Raw genomic sequence first — 25205 nt, forward strand, 5'->3', positions numbered from 1 at the left:
CCCTCCTCCATCACTCCCAAGGTGATTATATTTAATGAGTATTATACTGCTGAGCTCTTGATAAAAAGTTATCGAAGGCATTGGCCCTGTTCTTGATAAGGATATATTCTCGTATAGGAGTCACTAGAAAACATACCACACAATCTTATATGTATATATTCAGATTATTTACAGTTTATATGGATAATTTACTATTCTACTATTGTTTTAGTTCATTAAATACTTGGAATGATATATTAAATATTATGATAATAGATGTCTTAATGTAAATACAAAAGAAATAATCTATTTTTTTCTGATGCTACAGGTTTCCGAAAGCTTACCAATGGACTTATTTGCCGACGTCTAACCGACAACTTAAGTGTGTCATACGAAAACGACAGTCGTGACATTTTTCCGACAGTTTATCTATTGGTTATCAAAACCGACGCATCAACGACACTGAACCGATAGTATGTCTACATAAGAAAGATGATAGGAACGACACTTTTCTGACAGTTCATCTGTCGGTTATAAAAACCGACGCATCAACGACACATAAAAATGGTTCGCATGAGTCAAAAAATCGACAAGTACAATACTTTTTTGACATGTAAGTCGTCGTTATTACTGACAAATTAACCGACATATATATGAACTGATGAAAATTAACAATTTGAAATTTCTAAAAAAAAAACTATGACATTAAATTATCGATTATGTGACCTTAATTGTATGCTATCAGAATATTAGTCTGATTTAAAATTACCAATGAGCATTTTATCTACGAGCTTAAAACCATCTGAAACATTAAAAATGACAATTTTTTTCATCAAAACCGACAGAATTTTGCCATCTGAAACGACCATTATTCCTATAGTGAATCACGATATTCGTTGTAGAATCCCGAAATATGCTGCAGAGTAACAAAATACCGTAAAGAGTAACACCCCGTCTTGCGGAGTAACGAAGCATCTTACATAGCAACATATCCTAAAGATGGTAAAACAACCACTTAAAGATTGTGCAACGCGCACCGCACATACATTATACCAATACATCCCAAAGACGGTGTAAGAACATCTTTTGAAGGTGATGTAACAACACACCACACAATAATTGCTTACAACCATCATACTCAGAATACAATGACTTTCTTTGAACTCCTGAGGCTCTCTCTTTGAAAAACACCACTATGATTTACATAAGTAGCAACGACCAAAGTGGTTCACAGGTCATACAACTCCAAACTCTGGCCATTGTGGCCTTATAAACATTGTCGTTGCTTGAGAAACTCCCCCAATTCTGGTCTCTGTGGCTTACAAATGTTATCATAGCTCATGTAGCTCCCAACTTCGGTCTCTACTGCCTAAAAATGTTATCATAGCTCATGCGACTCTCAACATCGATGTCTGCTACTTATGAAAGCTATCTCAGCTCATGCGGCTTCCAATTTCGTCCTATACAACTTACGTACTTTTTTACAACTCATGTAACTCACACTCGGTCTCTCTAGCCTACGGATATTACACATCTCATGCAACTCCCAAACCTGACCTCTGCAGCCTAAGAACGTTATCATAGTTTTTGCAACTACCAACTCCGATCTATGTGGCCTCAAGAAGTTATCGTAGCTCTCCACTATAGTCTATGTGACCAACTAAGATCTACAAGGCTCACAATTCTTTCATCTCCCTACCATGCGCTCTGTTGCCAAATGAAGCTTTTGAAGTAACAATTTACATACATAGCCAACTACTACCAAACTTATGACATCTATATCAAGCTGGCGCTACAACTATCATCTGCAACATTCACAACATATTGTTGCCTCCATAGCAATTGACTACGATCTTTGTGGTCCATTGCGGTTATTATTGTTGAAATATCATTGTATATCAAGTTTGTAATTCTATATTCCCAACTTAGGAGAACAATGGATTTATGTACTTACCATTGCATAATGAATTACTTCAACAAAGCTAAGTTCCGTGTAATTTTTTTCTATTTCCATGACTTTTTACGTAAAAAGTCAAACTGTCTTCTCTTACTATCATTTTATTGCCTAAATATGTTTGATTTTCGTGCAACACGAACACGTTGAATGTGCAATTGATATCCATGAATGCACCTACCTGCATCAAGTTTGCGTATAATTCTTTCAAATAAAAAATTAATTTGAAAGTTGTTTGGATCATTTTGATCACTTAAGTTTAAAAAATCAGTATTTATCTAAATTAAATTCGATTTTAATGTAAATGAAAACTTGGTTGGAAAATCTGGAATGCATCAGCTAAGCGGAAGGTCAAATATGACTAAAGGTGCGTGTCGAGGGCGCCTCAAATCCCCCAATGATTGACTCCACTTATTTTTTACATATTAAGGAAAAAAAACCCTAAATCAACCTCTTACTTCACCTCTTTCTCCGGCGAACTCCGGCTCCATATGAACTTTCCCATCTCCTCAACCAGCTTCGCGCCATCAGCCATCCCCGGAAAGATATAGAAAGCATGAATCGATTCCGGGAACTCCAACACCCTCACCTCCTTCCCCCTCGCCCTCAGTTCCTCTCCGTACCGCCGCTGCCAATCTTGCAGCGGATCAAAACCACCAACAACCAGAATTGCCGGCGGAAATCCCTCCTCCATCACTCCCAAGTCATTTGGCCCAAAAACATTAGCCGCCTCATGGTTCCGATCAGCACCCACCGGCAAAAACGCCCTCCATCGCCAATCAGTCCTCGTCATCGACACCAGCGGCGCCCCAGCGAGCTTAATCTCCGACTTCGTCCGCTCCTCTCCCCCGAAAAATGGCTGGATCAAAATCAGCCCCGACAACTTCACTTTGTTCCACCCACCGCTGCCTGCCCACCGGCGGGCGACGTGGTGAGAGATGTTAGCCCCGGCACTGTCGCCGGCCAGGAAGCAAAATGATGGATCAGCAATATGGCCGGCGACGGCGTCAATTCCACCTGAATCAATGAATCGGAGAGCGTCGATTCCGTCTTCGTAAGGCGCGGGGAAGCGATTTTCAGGGGAGAGGCGGTAGTTGACAGAGACAATGACGGCGGGGATCTTGCGGGCTAGTCGACGACAGACGACGTCGTAGACTTGGTTGTCAGGACTTAGGAAAGCGAATCCGCCCCCGTGGAAGAAGACTACAATAGGAAGTTTCCGGTGGCCGATGGCATCGGAGGGGAGGAATAGGCGGATCCAGAGGTTGCGGGAGGGATCGATGATGAGGTCTAGGGTTCGAATGCCGCGGACTGGGGTAAGGCTAGGGGCGGCGCGGAAATCTATGAGGGAAAGTAGTCGGCGATTTACGGTACCATTTGAGCGGCGGGAGGCGTCGGTGATGGTGGAAAGAAGGTTGATAGAGAGCCGGACCTTGATGGGAAGCTTGGGTTTTAGGGCTTTCGTCGACTGTGCGCCGGAGGAGGAGTTTTCCGTTATCGTTTGGGATTCTGATTATCAGACTGAGATTCTGATTTGAGAGACGGCTATGGTGAAGCAGTGTATTAAAAGAAGAGGTGGTTGGCTGTTGGGCAGATACAGTCCTCATGTAACCCTTGTGGCGCAACAGGGTACAAGACGACCAAAGCTTTAAAATCGATCTAATTAATTAATCTTTTAATATAATAGTATTTATTTTTAAAAATAATAAAATTGACTTTCCAAAACGATTTTGCCGTGTCTAATTTTTTTAAATTCTGACAAACAGAGCAAACTATTATTATTATTATTATTATTATTATTAGTGATATTATTATTATTATTATTATATTTTTTAGTATTTGATACTCCATCAACATATTCTCATCATATGTGATGTATCTAAGATATGACATGAATCTCGAACAATTTTTTGATAAGAAATGTTCAATATTAATTAAAAAATTCATTGAGAGCTATGATCTCAGCAAACTTATAATAAAATTGATCGATTCGATAAGTTGGACCCAATGATATCGAAATTAGTTCAATATAAGTATAATCAAGCTCAAATTAAGTCATCAAACCGCTTGATTCGCATAAATGTCAAATGCACGTTGAATCTAGCAAGCCTATATGCGAATCAAGCGTCTCAACAAGACGAATCCAATAAGTTCAATATTGTTAAATTCTAACATTGTTAAGACACTCAAATGTCCATCAAATATCGTATAACTGAAGGAAGCTCCCAGGATCGTCACGATCAAAGTGATTTATATTTCTCGATTAATTGTACTCAAATCACTATAAATTGAGCTCAATTCCTCTTATGGAGGGGAGGAGAGCTTGAAGCTTGAGAAAAAAAAACTTGAAGTTTTGCGAAAGAGCTGAAGTTTAACACCACTTGTGCCACCTTTGATCACCCCTGATAGTCATTGACCACTGCTAACCTCTATCGATCATCGTCGGCCACCGTTAACCACTGTCGACCACCACATACCGGCATCCACTGATCGTCATCGGTTGTCGCTCGCTTTTTATAACAAGTTCATTCGCACATCAACGTTGTAATTCAGAAGACTTGGTAATCTTTTCTTGCCCATGGAATAAAGGGTCTCTGTAATCATCAACATATAATGGATTTTTACAACTAGGGGTGTAAATGAGTCGAACACGAGCGAGCCCAGGCTCAGCTTGTGTTTGGTTCATTTATATTTCGAGCTCAAAAAGTGTGTTCGTGTTCCACTCGTTTGCTTAGCGAGCCGATCAAGAGCCGTTCACGAACAAAGAGTCGTTTTGACAACCCTAATCATGTTGTCATAAGATGCTAAGGATTGGGGCAAGATTTAAAACATTATTTGAATCTAATTTAATAATTTTTATTCTATTTTCTCATTAACACTTTTAATTGATTATAAATCTTTGTAGATTTGTAGTCAATTAATTTTTTTTAAAATACTACTTATCAAAGATACATATATAATTGATTAATAGTATTTCAAGCCAAAATGAGCCGAACACGAACGAACAAATATTTATTCGTGTTGTTCGTTTTCGACTCTTTAACTTAGTGAAAGAGCCGAACACGAGTTTCTTAACGAGCCGAACATGAGCTATTCGCGGACAACGAGCCGTTTTGACAGCCTTATTTACAACTGGGCTAGACCTCGTGACTTTTTTTCTCTTACATGTTTCCACGTAAAAAATTCTGGTGTCACTAATGATTATTTTCTTTTATCTGAGTGTGTGTTGAATTCTCGTGCAACACTAAGACAATAATTCATTATTCTACCGCCGTAAATTTTCTAGCACTAACCAGTTTGACACCATATGTGGGAAGTGAAGTCCCATGTGATGTTATCTTTAACTCCAAGACACCAAGATCCTATTTCGTTTCCAATGATGTACATGGCGAAGGAACCTTCTTTACATCTTGATGATCATCTTCGAAACATTTTTCAATGTGGGGGGCAACCTTCACTGCAGTTTTGAAAGACCGTTCACGTTAACTTCCCGGGCATGATTGTAGCTTTGTTGTCTTCTTGCATCTTATTCAGACACAAATTCTTTCACAACTTCCAAGCTTAGGGGAAATATTCATTGTAGTTTCGAAAAGTTGTTCAGCTTAACATCATGGGCACGACTGTAGTAGAGTAGTCATCCCATATTTCTTTTAGACAACAAGGCTGTGAAAACCTCTCATAGACAGGGGGCAATCTTTGTAGCAAATAGTTCTTCCTTAGTGCCCCCTCACCGTACAAGAGTTCTTCTTCAGCTATATCAATAAGTAATCTCTTCAAGGCTCGATACATGGTTGTTTTACAAGCTAGCATGGAAAACTCTCTCGCTAGGGGGAAAAAAATTCAAAAGTAGCAACTAATGAATTATCAAACATTATTCATGAGTTTGATTGCAACCATATTTCCAAGAAAACATATAGTTCATTGAGACATACACCTCAAGCTTAAGAAATACATATCATCTCTGACACCTCAGTCTAGGCTTAATAAATCTCAGGGGGCTGATTTGACTTCTTCCATTATAGGCTACAGTTTTCAAGCAAAACCTTTGACATACTGCCTCAGATAGGTCAAAAATCTTTGGGGGATTTCCTTCAATCTCTTTCTTAACAGGTTACAGTCATCAAACAAAGGCTTCGAACAAAATTCTTGGATAAGTCAACAATCTAAGTGGATTTCATATGACTTTGTCTGTTTTGAGTTAAAACCGTCGAGCTTCTCTAGTTATACTAATAAGAAATGGTCTTACATCCTTAATGGATTCTCCTTTCAACCATGCCCTTGGAAGTAAAGTCCAAGGGCAAAACTCGATGAGAAGATTCAGTGTCCCTGAAAGTTGAGCCTAGGAGGAAAGACTCAATGAGAAGCTACGGTGCTCCAAGAAGTCAAGCCCAGGAGGCAAGACTTGATGAGAAGCTACCATGCCCCTAGAAAATGAGCCTGAGAGGCAAGTTTCAATGGGAAACTAGTAGTGGACCGGGTCCTCGGTAGAAAGACTCCAATAAAACAAGTAGTTGACAAGGTTTCCACTGAAAGACTTCAGAAGGCTACAAGTCTTAGAAGACACATGTACAAAAACGACCTAAAAAATCTAGGAGTCGCAAGAGGTACCAGTTCATTTCAAGCTTCTAAAAGAGATAAGCTCGAGAGGGCACAACCTCATAAGGCACGAGCCTCAAAAGGTGCAGGATTCTCAAATTTATAAAGCGTGTGTGCTAACTTTCTTCTTATAGAAAACCCCTTTGCTTGCCTGCTACGTAGAATGAGGACAACTTTTTTCTTCTAGAAAATCTCGTTAGCAGAAGACTCCACTCTCTCTCTCTCCATTTTCTTTTTCTCCTTCTCCTCACTTGTGGTTCTTCCCCTCAACCATGACCTCTATTTATAAGCTTAAGAGGAGGCTTAGCATTATAGAAAATTATTAAAAAAAAACATTAAAATCTGTATTCATTTTATCCTTCTTGCTTCTGCCTTATGACCTACCGTATTCCTCTTTTCAAATAATAATAACGAAAAGCACATACATATGATAAAAACATACACATACATACACACATATATATATGAAAATTTCCAATAAATTTACTCACATACCCATAATTCTTATATATTTATATCACCAAAATTTGTATATTTACAGATGAAAAATCAAAGAATATTTGTATAACATGCATTGCCTTAGATCTATCCCCAGCCTTAGGAAGCAGAACATGCCAACCAATGAGCTTAACATGATTTCTTAAGATGTGTACGTTAACTTCTATTCAGATGTAATATGATATAAATACACATATATATGATAAAAATATAAAATACTCCAAATTTTTGTATTTTCGGACGACGAAAATCACCTCAACTTAATATAGTTAGGTCACATCCAAATCTCTACAAAACGTGCAAGCAGCGAACATCTCAGAGTCAGTCTGTTAAAATATCTCTAGAGTAAATCTGAACCGAGAAAGAATACTTATCTACGTAAACCGACAGCTAAAGTGTCTCTTGCTCGGGAAAAATTATTCCATACGGTGCGGTGTCCGATCCTGATCGTAAATCACCTGATTTACGGTCAGGATGTATTTTGGTGGGCCCCACCTAAATTTTTTTTTTAAAACTGAAATAATCCTGGCCGTAGATCACCGTGATCTACGATCAGGATCAGACACCGCATGTAGAGATGCAAGCGGTGGTCGCGGTGTCCGTATGTAATAATTCCTCGTTGCTCGGATGCTGGCTGCTTCTATCATTTTTCTCTATTTTTTCGATTAATTATATCTACTTTCTTCCTTCACTTATGTCCTAATAATTTCTTCAAATTCCTATGAATATCATCATCAACGCATTATGGAGAAAATACCAAAGATATTTTGATTTTCAATCTTTTCTGCATTAAAAACACCATTTAATAGAGCTAACTGTCTGTTTTAGATTTATTGATGCGATTTATTTTTTCTCTCCATTTATTTATGATATTAATGAAAATTTTTTTATTTATTTTTCCAATAAGAATGAGCAATATAGGATGTGATCAGAAATGTGAGCGAAAGTTTTTTTTTTCTTTTCAAATAATATTTGTGGTTATTGTGTTTAAGGGTCTGCTTGGGGCAGATGCAGCTTATTGAATAATCTGCTGATAAGTTAGGTGCGGCAGCTATTGCAAATTTTTATTTTTTTGGAAAAACCAGACCACAACCAAAAAGCTGTCACTGCACCTAGACAGGTGCGATTTGAAAACGCATAAGCTGCCAAAACACAGTTTACCCCAACGGGCCAGATGCGTTTTAAAAACACCATCGCACCAAACAGACCCTAAATCTTATCTTGATTTCTAACAAGGTACTTTTGACTGACATTGAACTAAAGAATGTTTTGCCGGCTTTTGTTTTACTTTGCCTTCTATTTATTTGTATTATCAAGATTGTTCCAATCATTTAAAGTTCAAATATTCCAACAGTTTTCTGCATCTTTTCTCTTTTTCAAATATCTTTTTTAATATTTCTCAAAATATGGCAAAAGTAAACTAATTTGCACAATCATCATCATCTTCTATAATATAATCTTCAGAAGTTAAAAAGCAGTGAGGATCTATAGTATGGCTGTTTTTATATATGGATGAAAAATATAGTGGCTTTCATGGCTTATATATGTATATAATCAAGCGAACAAAACAAATTTGGCTCATTGTGAAAAAAAAAAATAATCAAAACATTCATACACAATCACATAATATAAAGAAAAAAAAAACTAACAACAAAGCCATTTGTTTCTCGTCCTTCTGTTTAGATCTTTATAATTAAAGTTAAATTAAGATGAATATAAATAATTATACTTTCACACAACATTATAAATAATCATGACCTTCCTTCGACAACCGAACACTGACATGTTATCATTCATTCCCCGCTCTCTCTTATGCATTTCAAAAAGGATTGGAGGCCTCAATTAAAGCTCCCAAAATAGAACCATGTCAATCTATTCTCGTGTTTAGCAAGAAACCACCTCAACTTAATAAAGTTGAGCCACATCTAATTAATCTACAAAACTTGCAAGCTGTGAATCTCTTAGTCATTTTGTTAAAATGTCTCTGAGTGCATCTGAATCAAGACTGAAGAACAATCTAAGAGTCTGTTTGGGGCAGCTGCAGCTTATTTAGCTTCTGCTGATAAGCAGCTTATCTTGATAATCTGCTGATGAGTAGCTGAACCGGATAAGTTGTCTAGCTGTTTGGTTTGTGCGTTTGGAAAACAACTGATTCTGGAAAAATGACCATTTTGCCCATGTTCTGAATGAGTTGTTTAGTTGTTTGGTTTGTGCTTTTTATAAACAGCTTATTTGCAAATTTTTTAAGTTGAATTAAAAATCTGTGTAGCAGAATTTGTTATTTTCTTAACAAAATTAGAGATCAAATGTTAAGAGAAGAGAATACAAAAAAATGGTGTTACATTTATATAAATCAAATATATATGATTACATCAAACAAGCAAAGTTACACATACAAAAATAAAATGCACATTCACATACTAATATGAAGTATAATGAGACCCCAAAAAAAAAAAACATGCCAAAATGACAAGGAAAAAAGTTATAATGTTGACTTTAAAATGTAACAACATATCACGGCTCATGCTGCCCGGCTCTAACACTCCAAAACCCTGAGCGAACCTGTCTGACTGGGATGCAGTAGAAAAGGAATCACTCGAACCAGATGCAGTGTTTTGAAATTTTGAGATCGACGAACTCTGAGTAGCGATCTCCAGTTGGGATATCATAGAAACAGACTCCTTGTCCGCCCACTTGAAAAAAATGCAGTCCTCCTGTCGTTGTGCCCACCGCGGGTACCTGTAAAATTGCCTCCCGAAGTTATGTGCCTGGCGTGACGTGAGTAGCAAGGTCAGTAGCCTGCACCGACACATCACTTTCTCGGACTTCCCTGAATATCTGGAACTCATCTTCCTGCATTTATTAAAATAGAATAGATTAGTAAAAAAATTGAGGAAATATAGAAAGTATACTTAACGAAGTATGGATGCAGCGATTGCCGACAATAAATTTATGTGGCCGTCCAAACTGCTCCACCGTTATCTAGATTATAAGAGGTGAAGCTATTAACCAACATAAAGAAATATATCTATAGTAATTATAAAATAAGCTCAGAGCTGCTATTAAAAGCAGCAATATATAGTTTAGGTCATACAAAGGAATTGATCCAAACATAAAACAGTTCAATGTAATTGTAGGAATACAAAATCATTGGTTGACATAACAATAATTTGTCACAAAACAAGAATACTGTTTTCCAAACATAACAACCAAGACATATGTAATATTATAACTAAAAACTTAAACAACTAGTCCATAGATACAAGCTTGGACTACAATTTTATAAATCTATACATCTTAAATGATTGCATTCATAAATTTTTGAAATTTTCAAAAGCTTGCATGTTTCCAGCAAAGCTAGGAGAACATACCAGCTTATGGAAATATGAAAAATGAACCACTGCTTTCATCAAAGCAAGGAGAACATGCAAACAACAAATTGCTAAAGTACCATAGCCTAAGGAGAATCATTGTGGGAAGGGGACATCTATCTCATGATTTCAGATCAGCCTAGAAGTAAACGGTCTTATATGTTTGTATCATGCCAGAGCTGGCCACATCCCTCACCAATAAATAATGGCTAAAAAAAATGCAAATCTAATACTAATTTCTATTTTCACTGTTCTCTTTGTTTGAGCAGTGGAAACCATAGGAAAATACATATATAATACAAGCCATACAACATTTACCACACCAACTCCTGAATAAAAGCAGTGCTCCCAACTTACAGGTACCCACTTACAGCAAGGTACCAACTTACAGCCAGCATGCAGGTACCAAATTACAGCCAGTAGACCTGTAGGAGATGGAAAGAGCTAGAGTAAAAACTACTAGCCAACAATACTAATGAACATCAAACTTCCAGCAGCCTATGACAAAATCCATCATGTTGGTCAAGAAATATTTGCATTGGATCATAGTCTCATTCGTTAATGAATGAATCAATAAACAACCATATCTTTAGCGAATGAATCAATAAACAACCATATCTTGTTTGTTATAAAAGGATTGAAGTAAGAAAGGCAAGCCAACAGTTGTCTGGGCACAGAATTTTTTTCTGCCATAGATACTCATAGTTTGATTTTGGTTTCAAAATTTATATGAAATTACCTGAATCACCAAGGATCCACTCCACCTGCACCGCCTAATACAAGAATAGATTTACTAGCAGAGAAACCTGCTTTCTCCAAGCCTTCATTTGCTGTCTCAATAGCAAGAGGAATTCCATTAGCCGACTGAAAGTCTAGATTAAAAATGCAGAAGGAGATGGAAAGAAGTACAAATTGCACCTACTACTAAACTAAAATGCTGGAACCACAAAAAATTTAAAAGGAGTAGTTTATTTAAAATTTAAAATTTACCCCCAAAAATGTAGAAGAAACAGTTGCCAACAACAAACCTCATTGGCCGTCCAAGCTGCTCCACAATTATTCTCCTATTGTTTTTTGTTGAGAACTAAAGATTTTCCAGAAAAAGCATAACTGCATCTTCTATTTTTTTTTTCACATAAACGATCTTATTGCATTATGAAGTGTATTGAAGGTTTCACATCTTGCACATGAATTTATCCAACGTTGAAATAACCCTCCAATGGGTTGACAGAAAACATCCAAAACCTCCTTACCAACTCAATAAAAAGGTTTTGCAGTCAACTCCTTTTCCATGCAAACAAGGCATAAATTCCAGTGTACAGGTTAACTGTAAACAACATACAATTGAAATAAAAGATATGCAAATAAATGTAAATAAATTGCTTGCTGGCTTTCCTACATATCACTTGTACAAGATATGTAAGAAATGTAAGTTGGGATACAAAATACAATCAAATATGCTAGTCTTGAGCAAAGAAATGTATAGATTGCTTCCTTGCTTTCCTAAATATGCTTATATTACCATTATTAGCATCATTGTGGGAAGGTGCCAACCATCTCACCAAGTAGGGAGTTGCTGAGCCCAGTCAATACTAAAGAGATTCACATAACAGTAAGAGCATCAATTGCTTCCAAAATTATTATGGCAGTCACCCCACATGCTACTATACTGCCATTTGTAAAAGAGTTTACGCAGACATGTCCAAAACAACAAAAAAGTAATAGCAATTGTTATTATTTCAGATATGCTTTGGAATACATTTGTAAAGCAAAATGTTATGCTTAATCAAATAAAAATGTACTGAAGTTATCACTTTGCTCCCACCAACAACTATCAAGCCAATGTAACAGAACAACTGAATCGAACATATACAGGGATGCTTCAAAAATAAAATGTAATATGAGGCAATAGGCTATTTATAGCAGTGGTTGCCCTTAAAGAGTTGGGTCATCCAAGCAACTACAAATCTTGACCATAACATTACTAGACTTTAAATACTATGGTCTTCCAATACAACCATTGCACCAATTCTATAACTGAAAAATATTGCTAATACAAAGAAGCCATTGCACCAATACAACCATTGCACCAATACGGCCATTGCACCAATTATATATCAGCTAGAAATATTTCCCATGTAATGCAAAAAAAAAAAAAAAAACATAACTACTGTTTTTCGAAATCATGTCATATAATACTGCAAATCATATGAATAGCAAAAAAAACATGACATTGAAAATTGTTTGTTACTCCCAAAAAAGGATATGCAACTCAACACACATAGTAAGTTTGCAAAACATAAGTTAAACACATGGTACGTAATCTAATCTAGATGGCTAGGCTTATGTCATTTATTATTTGCTCTCTCAAAGCTGTCATCTCTAAAGAACCTTTTCCATCTGGGGTGTGTGATTCTAGTAAATCAAGTTCGAGTTGTGGGATGGTACGTCCAGCGTGGTATTCAAATGCCTCAGGTGGTATTTGCAATGAATATTCTTCTATAATGGCAAATTCTGCATATGTCCTGGAATGATGTTGTATAATGAAGCTGTGTAGTACCATTGTGGCCACTGCAATCTGGACTTGTTTTGGAAATGGATAAGTTGGCATATCACGTAAAATTACCCATTTCTTCTTCCAAACCTCAAACGATCTCTCGATCACACCACGCAAGGATGAATGCCTTTTGTTAAGAATTTCTTTCTTCCCTCGTACAACTCCGCTCGATCTCTCAAAATCAGGTATATGATATTTTATATCTAGATATGGTTTCAAATATCCCCTTTGTAAAGGATACCCTGCATCTACTAAGTATTACTTCTTTGTGTAAGGTTTTCTGACATTTAAAAATTTTAAAGAAATTCGGATGGTCAAAAGCTAAACACGACTGTCATACCTGGTGGTGGATAAGGGAAACTATATATTCTGTTACTGGTAGCAAACTTGAAAACACGGCTGTCGTGTGCACTATCTTCCCATCCAACCATCACATAGGTGAAAAACATGTTGAAATCACAAAAAAGTCATTACATTTTGTGTTGGAGATCCGCACTATCCAATGTATGCAAATTTCTCTGTGTCAGAAAGACGTGCGTCTACATGTGTTCCGTCAATAGCTCCGATACAATCTTGTGATGGATGAATTTATCAATAAGAAAATCACATGTGTAAAATTGTTGTAACTGATATTTAAATTGGGAAAACACCTTAAAGAACGACATATATCAAGGGTCATTTGTAACATGTGTGGGGATGGACTGGAATGTTGGGTCCTCTGGTTTGACTATTTCACGGGCCAGACTCACTAGTGCATTCAACCCAATTGAGAAATATCTACTTATGGTTTCTGAGGAATGCTGAAGTCGTTCCATAGCTCCTCTAATGGATTCATTCTAGGATAAAATGTAAAGTGTTATTGCCAACACCTCTCTAGATGTTGCTCTTGATGAACCTTGCAATCTGTGAAGGGTCCGAAGTTCATTAAGGAGGTCCAAGAAAATTACTTTTGTCATACAAAACATATTTGCAGAACATCTCGGGTGACCATGTAATAAATCCCCGATCCATCTATCTCCAATATTACTAGACGTCATGCATGGGTTTCGATCAACATATGCATTATAGTAATTGTATAACAAAGTAAGGGTGAGAGCAACAACGCAGATTTGATTAATTTGTGCTTCATCCATAATATAAAATCTGAAAAAATGATAGATTTTTAAACAAGATAATAAATAATATTAGACAATGGCAACGATACATAGACTACATATTCATGCTTGAAAAAACTACAATACATTTAACGAGTCCCTCACATAAATAACACATAAGACATAAATAGATAGGAGTCCATAAAAAAAAAATCACCCCCTAGTTAGTCAATGTAACCCAGCAATAGTAATGAAGTTACATTAATAACATTCAATCTTTCATAAAAGAACGCAAATATGGAAGACATAATTTTGGGTCCAAAGTCTCAAAGAACTGTCTGCGGGTAGAGTTCCCTAACAACTTGACATACTTAACATATATAGCTTGGTCTTCCTTAATACCAAGATATGTGTTAAGGATCTTAACACAATCCTAAACTGTGTTGTCCTTCGCCGTTTTAGAATTATTTTTGCAAGTTTCAATTAATGTTTCAATAGAATCTCTAACAAATGTAAAGTTTTTTTATTTTTTGCAGGTCGGGGGCGCTTTGTTCCACCAGTGGATTGAATATCTGTGGGAATTTGGCTGGGACCTTCTCCTGAATCACATATATGCTTGGACTCCATATCCTGTGCTAAGTTTGCGAAACCCTGCTCATTTGGGGTGCAAAAAAATGAGCTCTTGTTGCTACAACACTAGTAAACATACCATCCAACTTTTCCTCTAAAGTTGGTTGAATGCCTGTCAATTTGAATTTTTTTGTCGCTGGCACTGCTTGTAACAACAAGAAAAATGTAATCAATATTCAAAACATTGTCTCCGAAAATAAGTTGAAATAGTGATGTAATTACCTCTAATTTTTCTGCTCACAATTCCTCATGTGCATCAATTGTCTGCTTTAGTAGATCCCATCCCAATCCAGTTGATCCCTTTTGAGCTCTTTCCAAAGTTTCTAGTTTTTTTTTAATTGATCCCATTTGTTTTTTAATTTCATCTTATCGTAATCCCTTCTAGTTATTTTCTTGAATTTAGTCGTGAGATTCTGCCAACCTTCTTTATTAAAATAAGTTGTGGGTCGATTTCCCAATTCGACATCCCTCAGACATAGATCACAAAAAATATTAGTAATCTCTCTATCCCACATAGTCGATGATCCGGACTCTTTAGATTTAGTCATTTTTTACTGTGATATGAGCGAATGGTAAGATGACATTTATGACTCAAAATGAGCCAGTCAAGAGATGGAATTTTCATATGTAAAAAAAATGCGCAATGATTATGAATTGAAATATATATTAGTATATTGGTGAAACAAAAATGTGCTTTTAATATAACCATCATATATAAAATCTTTTCTTTTTCTCGCCAATGAAATCATACTCTACCTTCCAAAACCACAAGTAGTATGAAATGATAACATCAAGTCCCTTAAAAGATATCAGATCTCACAAAATCATTAACTAATAGTGAAGAACACCCATTCAAGATTCATATGAATCAAAGCAAACATTAAAAGGAAGAAACATTGTACAATAAGATTGCAGGTTTGATATTTATCCATCCCAAAAAAAATATAGGATGAGAGTATAAAGCTTGTAACATTAGTTTTTCCCAGACCATTGGGCCTGCATTATACTTGCAAGCAGACAAAACACATTTTGAAATACTAATAACAAACATTCAAGTTGTGAATCATTGGAAAAAAAGAACAAAACTTTGTGAAGAGTACTACATACTGCTTGCAGTAATTCATTGAAAGGCAAAGCAAGCTTCGATTACCAAAGATTCCCAATGTCATGTACACTCGAAAATATATTGTTTGATAATTGCAAGTAATGAAGATTAGATGTATCACTCTCATTGCCAGGCAAGAAAATACCAAAAATGCCTTCTTATAGATTATGAACTGTAAATAATGAAGACTTCTTATAGATCTTTGCATATGAGTGAAACGCACAGTAAGATTCATATGGAAGATGTCTCAAATTTTTAATAGCCTCAGAAATCTTTTCCTGGCATGGAGACCATATGGAAAACAAATGTTAAAAAATTTCTGTAAATAAAAATCAAACATTAGGCATTTCGAAGAAAGGTTAGGGATGGGGAATCGAGAAGGAATCCCTCTCGATGCTTCAAACATTTCAGAATAACAATGGATCTACATTTTACCGGTAATACTTGCATCCCAACAACTAGATCTAGGTTTTTAGCCACTAAACTCTTCTAGATTCACCGCATAAAACACATGGATCGTTTGATATCAAGATGTCTTTCGGCAAAATAGGGGAAAGGAGGGAGGAGCGGAGCGAGGAGAAGAGATTTCTTACCTGCGAAGGGACTTCGGAGGCAGGATCGATGCCAAGAGTTCGAAGAAAGTTTAGGAATGCAGGACTGTTTGCGAGGGTAGCTCCGTAAAAGCTTGGAGGCCAAACGCGGATCGCGGGGCATACCTGTGGTCCGCGTGTAATACTTGTTTTTTGAAACTTTACTCAAATGTGAAAAAGAAACTTTAAGGCGGCGTTTTTAAAAAAGCCGCAACACTTTTAAGCTGCCCCAAACGAGCCTTAAGTAAATCAAACGCCAAAGTGTCTCATGCACGAATGCAATTTTCCTAAATTTTTTCTCTTCAACTGTTTCAACACATTTGGTCTATTTCTTTCACTTTTCTCGGTTTTTTCCTATTAATTTTATCCACTTTCTTCCTTCACGTTATCATAATATTTATTTCAAATTCTTATAAATATGATCATCAACGCATTCATGAAAAAGAAAATAAGAAGAAATTTTGATTTTAGAACTTTTCTACATAAATAAAAAAAACTGTTTGCAGAGTTAACGTTTTGATTAACATTCATTGATTTTTTTCCTTTTTTTTTGCCAAATCGAGTAAGTAATATGAACATATGATTGAGAATGGAAATTGACTATTTTTTTAAAACGATTTAAGTGCTTATTGTGCTTTTATCCGATCTTGATTTCTAACATTATGATATAATTGTTTTGACTGTCATTGAACTAAAAAATCTTGTGTCAACTAGTTTACTTTGTATTCAGTTCAATTCTGTCTTTTGGATCATGTACAAGGAATAAAATCAGATAGGAATGTGAATGAGAAAGAGAGGGAGAGAACAAGTGAGAGGGTTGCCCCGTCGGGAGCAAATAGGGGTGGTCCCCGGGCGTGACAGCTTCTTTTATACAAAAGAGAGGTTACAATGTGAGGAGAGAAGAGAAGAAAGCTCCCAACATGAGGGTGAGAGGGAAAATCTAGGGACTCCCATTTCACATGCAATGGGTCTTCTATTTATAGAGAAAGATAGGGGAAAATGGATATTACACTTATGACTATGAATTTTTTAGAGTAGAGAGTGGTATTCGGGACTTTCCCTCACTTGGATATGTCCTCTTGAAGTTTTTATTCCTTAGATTTGTCAGTGTCATGTGGTCGACATAAGTGGTTCTCGTTGGCTGGTCGGCCAAGGTGGGGGCCTAGCTGGGGATTGGCTGACCAAGATGGCCAGTCGTCTTTCTTCTCTATGACTCGTACATGGCGGCCTGCTGGTTGGTTGTAAGTGGCCTGGCGACTAGGTGTAATTGGTTGGACCATAATGGCTAACCAATTGGTGATGGCTTGCCCAAGTGGTTGACAACCTGCAGGTCACCATTCGGTAGGAGGAAGGTGGCTCACCCATCTTGGTCGGTCGGCTGCAAGTGGCCGACTTACAGGATGAGAGTAGCCGACCAAAGTGGCCGACCCGATGGTTGCATGTCTGTTGGTTTGTCTCTAGTGGCAGATCCTTCTGCTCGGCAAGGGCCTATTTTTGGGTTATACATAAAGCCAACGAATTTTTCACTTCGTGAATGCGAAGCTACAATAAGAATGAAAAACTTATAAGTGTAGAAAGCATTATTTCACACAACTCCGGTTGGACTCAAAGTGCGTTTGGGGTAATTTATCAGCTGCGACAGTGTTTTGAAAACACCGTCTCACCGCTTGAATCCAGCTTTCGGGCAGCGTCTGGGAAAACTATGTTTGTATTTTAAATGTGTGCCGCGGGTGACCTACGTCGTCTCCATCTCGAGAAATACTTTGACAATGTTGCCCTCTTCCTGTATCATCTGCCCTAACCTTTTCACTCCTCTAACCTGTCTCTCTCGACCCCGAGCTAAGGTTTTTGATGTCGATCTCCTTCAGCTCCCTATCCTCAACATTTAGAATTCTTATTCCCGCCCTGTTCATGGTCGGAAGCTTCTGCAGTGCCGCCATCTCAAATTTGTTTCCTCGTTGTCGCTTCTCTAGCTCGGAGATTTGGAGAAGATCGAGTCCTCTCCGCTTCTCCATAGCACGAGGGGCTTTCGCCCTCTGAAGGTACGGATCCACAGTACCCATTTTTCTTTCCTTTCTGCAGAACGAGGAGGAAGAGGGAATGAAGGTTTAAATGGAGTTGAAAAATTAAAAAAAAAGGAAGATCAGCATACCTACCGCCAAATACCTATGTGTTTACATTTTTAATACCTAAAATTTTATATATGTGTCATCTTAAAAATATTTATTATGACTTTTTTTTTTAAATAAATAGTGATATCTTTAATATAATATGAATATTTGGATGTTATAAATGTAAAATTTAGATTTAAATATGCAAACAACTTAAAATTGTGTGGTGTGTATGTAAATGCCCCTGGGACATCTCCCCACCACAAAATAATAAAATAGTTTTGAAATTTAATATAATTTGAAATTGTTTAAAAATACTGCATATGGGTAGAATTGTCATTTATCCAGAAACAACTGCAAATCAACAATTTTCCAAACGCACAAACCAAACTGATATCCAACTTATTTAGAATAGCTACTGATCAACAGTTTATCTGCATAAATTATTTATTAGCTGCTTATCAGCAGATTATCAATAATCTGCAGGTGCCTCAAATAGACCCTCAAGCTTTTAATAGTCCTTTTGCTAGCCTTTAGCGAATGAGTATTTTGAAAATAATCATTAATTAGTGTCCAAATTTTTGGATAGTAAAATCAGTCAAGCTTTCATTTAGATTTTTAGATAGAAAAATTTTCAACTCAAGTTCCGCTCCATGTGCCAACTATTTCACTCTCGTTGGAACGTTGCCTCCAGCGGGCTACAACTTTTGCTAGGTCTTAGGAGGATCTTGTTGCTACCTTCAAGGGGGTAACTATTAAGACTCGCTAATTGTGTGATTTATGTCGTACTCTGTGAGGATCCTGTTGATTTTTTAATAGAGAACCAACTCCATAAATTTTTTTCAAGTCGAGCTTTAAGAAGAGTTTGGAGGTTTCCCACAGTTGAGTGTGAAGGGGGCAGTCTTATTTGCTCATTATGGAGGAGAGACTTAGGGTTTGTTTGGGGTAGCTACAATTTATCCAGTTTCTGCTGATAAACAACTTATTCTTATAATCTGCTGATGAGTAGCTGATCCGGATAAACTGAATTTGTGTGTTTGGAAAACAACTGATTCTGGATAAATGACCATTATGCCCCTATTCTAGGTAAGTTGTTTAGCTGTTTGGTTTGTGCGTTTTGTAAACAGCTTATTTTCTGATTTTTTAGTTGAATGAATAATTTGTCACGCAGAATTTGTTATTTTCTCAAATGTAAAGACATGAAAATACAAAAGAGTTGAATTACATCTATATAACTCAAAAAGTTCCGATCACATCAAATAAGCACAGTTACATATACAAAAGTGAAGTACACATTCACGCACTAATATGGAGTATATTGAGACCCAAAAAAAAGAAAAAATAATACAAGGAAAAAAATGACAATATTGGCTTTAAAATGTAAAAGCATATCACTTCGAATGTTGTCAGGTTTTGATACGGCAGAGTCCCGAGCAATCCTGTCTGAATGAGATATCGTAGAAATGGAAGCACTCGAACCACATGCGGTGTTCTCCCGTTGTGATACTGTCGAACTCCGAGCAGCGGTGTCCAGTTGGGATATAGTAGAAACGGCTGTACTGTCGGCCCACCTGAAGAATTTGCAGTCCTTCGGTCCATGTGCCTACCACGGGCACCTGTAGAATTGCCGACCATAGTTGTGTGGCTGGTGTCACGTGAGTAACAAGGATGGTAACCCACAGCGGCACAACACTTGCCCGGACTTCCCTGAATACCTGGAGCTCATCGTCTTGCAATTATTTAAAAAAAGTAGATTAGTCAAAAGCTAAAGGAAGTAAAGAAACTCAACTTACCGAAGTGTAATCTTTTCTCTTTCAAGTTACATGAAATTATTATTTCCCTGCCTATTTCATTTCCAAATTTATCTGAACTTCCCAATCTTAATGCACCTAAATGGAAAAAAACAATAAAAAATTAATGATTATCTATGCAAAACATATGTATGCATGCAGTAAATATGTTTTTATGCATTTAATTGCCCAACTCTGTCTGCTCAAATATCATATGCCTAAATATCAAGCTGTAGTAGTTTCAATTGTAAGGGTCGAACAATTCATATGAAATATTGTTGTTGAAGCAGCGATTGCCCTAAAAGAATGGTCATCCAAGCTGTAATAACAATGAATTACATACTCCATATATTTAACCAAACCACCAACAAAAAATTCTTTTGCAGAAACTTTGGTTGAAACTGCAGATCATTGACTCAACCACGGAAACTGCAGGTAAAAGCAAGGACGAATGCTGCAACTCAAGAAATATTCCTGCAGGTAATGGAAAAGAACAAAAGTGGAGGTAAACATTTTCAGTTGGAAAATTCCAGAACCATTTTCAGAACTATTTTCATTCTTCACATTAAACTCATTTAGTTCCTGACAAAGCATACTCACAACTCCATGTAAATGCCGCATTTCATCATTCATGCGATTCAATTTTCACAGTTTAGGTGTTCAATATGTAAATGCAAGGAAATTAAGTGGTATGTATGTAAACCTCCCAAAAAAATGTCACCGCCACCTAATCCAACCATGGTATGTATGTAAACCATCCATTTCATAAATTGGCTATGCAAGGCATACCAATTGAAAATGAGTTAGTCAAGAGATGGACTTTGCATATGCTTAAAAAGAAATATCAAGCCATTGCAACAAACCATTTTATAAACTAAAAATTCATATGTTTCGATAGCTGAATACTAACTGAAAAAATTGATTCAATTCCCGAAATGGAGTCTCCAACCATCAGTTACATGTCGATTAAACAGATGTTCAAAGCAGGTGTTCAAACTCCCACCAACAGATTCTCATTCATCAAAGCTCCAATTACCATTCCAATCATGGCACTTGGGAAAAGGCAAGATAAATAACCGAAATACAAGTCCTAAAGCAAAAAAAAAAAAAAAAAAAATTGTGTCAAAAAATTGTGTCAAATCAAGTTGGGGCACTAAACAGTACATAAGCAGCGGTTGCTCATAAAGAGAGCGATCCAAGCTGCAACCAAACATTTTCATAATTCGAGAACTATGTACCATGTACCAACGGTTTCTCCAAAAGAATATAATCAAAATTGAGTTGTATAAGATTGCAGTATATGCATTGGACTGTTTCAGCCACATAGAAGAATGGTTAGTTTAGGCTTCTGCTGTATTAAAACCCCATAAACCAAATTACACTTTGCTAACAAAGCATTTTGGCCAAAAAAATCAAATTTCATTCTCATTTAACGCATCTCTTTATTGATCGGCTGAACACGATGGCTACCTTCCAAATCACCATAATTGTCCTCATATATTATTAACCATAAATGGTACAAACTATGATAATCCAGTGCAAGTTATGAGCATATGAAAAATCTAAGTAACTGCCATAATATGACCTTTTAACTGCATTTCTTTCGGAGATTAAAGTAAAAAAATAAAAAAATAATAAGAGCCTCGGCAAATGATACCAGCAAATGAAAATTTTTGATATATGTATAACAATAAACCATGTAATGAAAGCCATAACATCAAAATGAGCCTCAGCTTATTTATCAAGCAATTGAAACAAGTTGATTAATTGAGATGATCGAGCAGTTCATTTAGCCTTAAGACCAGCCCGAGCTGGAAGAGAAATTTCAGATGCATTTCTATTATCAAGACAAATTACCATAGTTTTTTTTGCAAAGCAACTTTAACTGAAAATCATTCAGAAAAGAGACCACTCATATGGAACTCCCAGAAAAACATAACTCACATATAAATTCTGCAAAATATAAGTCATTTTCTCATAGAGTCATACCTATACAGAAAAAAAAAACTGCAGGAGGTAAAACATAACTCCCATACAGTTTCTGCAGAATAGAAAAACATAACTCCCATAAATTCACAACCGATTTGCTCTTCATTATTCCCTCAAAATAGAAGAGATCTTCATATGGAAAGTCAAAGTGTAATATTTTATGCAAGCCCACAAACCTCCTCATTTTTAAAACTACCATCGATATTATAAATCAAAAAATAAATTAAATAGCGTGGCAAAGATTTTTGAAGCATAAATGATCTAGCCACTGAGATGTTCAAACTCCCCAACTCCTTTACAATTGTCATTGTTAACCTGCTTAAAAAGATAAAAATTTGCATAAACCCAATAACATAGAAATGAACACGTAACAATAAATAATACATCAAATTTCAAACATAAATAATGAATTGTTCATTCATGATTGACTGATTTCATCTGCTATTTATTTTCGTAAAGTCGTCGTCTCTGATGCACCTTCACCTCTCGACTGTATGCATCTTGTGAATCCATTTTTTTGTGCGGCATAGTACGTCCCACATGGTATTCATATACTTCATGTGGGATCTGATGTGAATCATCTTCTATGAGGGCGAACTCTGCATCTGATCTGGAGTGGTGTCGTCGAATGAAATTTTGTAGTGTCATTGTGCTAACTACTATTTGTATTTGCTTCGAAAATGGGTAAGCCGCCATATCACGTAACATAACCTATTTATTTTTCCACACTCTGAAAGCTATTTCGATTACGCCACACAAGGAGGAGTGCCTTTTGTTAAATAATTCTTTCTTTCCTTGTGTTACCCCGCTTGATCTTTCAAAATCGGGGATGTGGTACTTCGTATCTGGATAAGGCTTCAGATACCCTCTTTGAAAGAAATATCCGGTGTTGACCAAATAATATTTACCTGTTCAGTTACGTTAATTAGAAATTGAAAAATAATTACCCAACAAAATTAGTGTTGATGATCACCTAGAGGAGGACATGGAAAATCGTGTTATGGTTTCTAGTAGCAAACTTGAAAACACGACTATCGTGTGTACTTACTTACCATTCACTCATAACAAAGGTAAAACACATGTTAAAATCATACACAATCATAACATTTTGTGTGGGGGAGTTGCATCGTCCGATGTACGCAACCTTCTCTGCACCAGATAGGCGTGCATCGACGTGTATTTCATCAATAACTCCAATACAGTTCTGAAGTTACAGTGAAAACCCTTTAGCATATGTCATGTAAATCAATTTCATGTCCTAATGTTATAGTAAAGGCAAAACTTGAAGAATGGCATGTATCGAGGGTCGTTAGCAAATTGTAAAGGAATAAAATGGAATTTTGGATCCTCGGGCTTAACTACCTTTGCAGACCAAACTCACTAGAGAGTTTAAACCGATTGTGAAATACCTGTTGATGGTTTCTGATGAATGTTGGAATCGCTCCATAGTACCTCTAATTGATTCATTATGAGATAAGATGTATAAGGTTATTGTTATGACTTCTCTTGGCGTCGTTCTTGCTGAGCCATGAAATCCATGAAGGCTCCGGAGTTCATTGAGCAGGTCAAGAAATATTTCTTTCCTCATACAAAACATATTGAAGAATCGCATGGGATGGCCACGTAATAACTCACCCACCCATCTATCCCCAATCTGACTCGACGTCATACATGGGTTTCAGTCGATGGATGTAAGATAATAATAGATAATAGTACAACAAGGTAATTAATAGTACAACAAGGTAATGATTAGTGAGGCTTTGTGGATGTTGTTAGCTTCTTCTTCATCCATACAACAAAATAAGTATAAGGATAATTTTTAAACTTCATCAATAGAGAACAGGAAAAAAAAGGAAAAGTACACTATGGAAATTATAGTGAAACATAGAAGGTACAATCGTAGAAAATAAAATTAGTGCATAGTACAAGATAAATAAAAAAACATAATATCACCATAGAAAAAGGATAAATGTTCATCACATAAATATGAAAAAAATACAAGAAATAAAAGACATAATATCTAAAATATTCATTCATCCATGAAAGAGCTCATGTATTTGACTCGGTATTGCGGTTCTAACATCATAAAAATTGTCTTATGGTTGGGTCTCGTAACACCTTCACACATTTTAAATATTCGTCTGTGTCATCCTTAACATCAGAATATGTATTGAGGACTTCAAGACATTCCTCAATGGAGTTGTCCTGAGAGGGACAAGACCTTGCTTTGCAAGTTTCAACTAGTGTGTCAATGATGTTTTTGATGAATGCAACTCCTTTATTCTCTTTGTCTACTCTAGGGCGCTTTGTCAAGCTATTGGATTGAACATCTGTGTGGACTTGGCTGGGACATTCTCTTGACTCACCTATATGTACAGTTTTCATGTCATGTGTTGAACTGCCAAACCCTATATCATTTGGGGTGAACGCATGAGTTCCTGTTGCGACAACTCCAATAAACATGCCATCCAGTTTCTCCTCCAAAACTGGATCAATGTCAATAAATTTAATTTTTTTGGCTGACGACAGTGCTTGAAATAGATTAAAAAATTTTATTAATGAAATCAATTCAATGTAATAGTTTTAAAAAAATATTAGAGATATATATATATATATACTTCTGGTGCATCAATTGTATGCTTTATTGGATCCCAACCCATTCCCATTTATCCCATTTATCCCATTTTCAGTTCTTTCCATATTTTCTAATATTTTCTTAATTGATCTCACTTGTTCTTCAATTTCATACAATCATAATCTCATTCCGGTCATTTTCTTGAATTTAAACATAAGATTTTGCCACCCTTCTTTGTTAAAATACGTGATGGGCATATTTCCCACATCGACCTCCCTCAGACATAAATTATAAAATATAATAATGACATCTCTATCTCATACGATCGATGATCCAGCCTCTTTAACTTTACTCATTGAGTTCTGT

General features: G+C 36.4%; 1 protein-coding gene across 1 annotated transcript in view; it reads right to left on the reverse strand.

The window, feature by feature from the left end:
• Positions 1 to 18437, reverse strand: part of LOC110028255 — a 30103-nt gene extending 11666 nt beyond the window's left edge. The window contains exons 1-7 of the mRNA XM_020730025.1: positions 18194 to 18437; positions 17772 to 17916; positions 16378 to 16519; positions 16008 to 16062; positions 11147 to 11270; positions 9546 to 9880; positions 2397 to 3442 (exon numbers count right to left, since the gene is read on the reverse strand). Of these exons, the coding sequence (XP_020585684.1) occupies positions 2397 to 3442; positions 9546 to 9880; positions 11147 to 11270; positions 16008 to 16062; positions 16378 to 16519; positions 17772 to 17916; positions 18194 to 18437 (2091 nt within the window). The remainder of the gene's footprint in view (positions 1 to 2396; positions 3443 to 9545; positions 9881 to 11146; positions 11271 to 16007; positions 16063 to 16377; positions 16520 to 17771; positions 17917 to 18193) is intronic.
• Positions 18438 to 25205: the final 6768 nt, after the last annotated feature.

Source organism: Phalaenopsis equestris, unplaced genomic scaffold, assembly GCF_001263595.1.
Source record: "Phalaenopsis equestris unplaced genomic scaffold, ASM126359v1 Scaffold000507, whole genome shotgun sequence".
NCBI classification, from domain to species: Eukaryota; Viridiplantae; Streptophyta; class Magnoliopsida; order Asparagales; family Orchidaceae; genus Phalaenopsis; species Phalaenopsis equestris.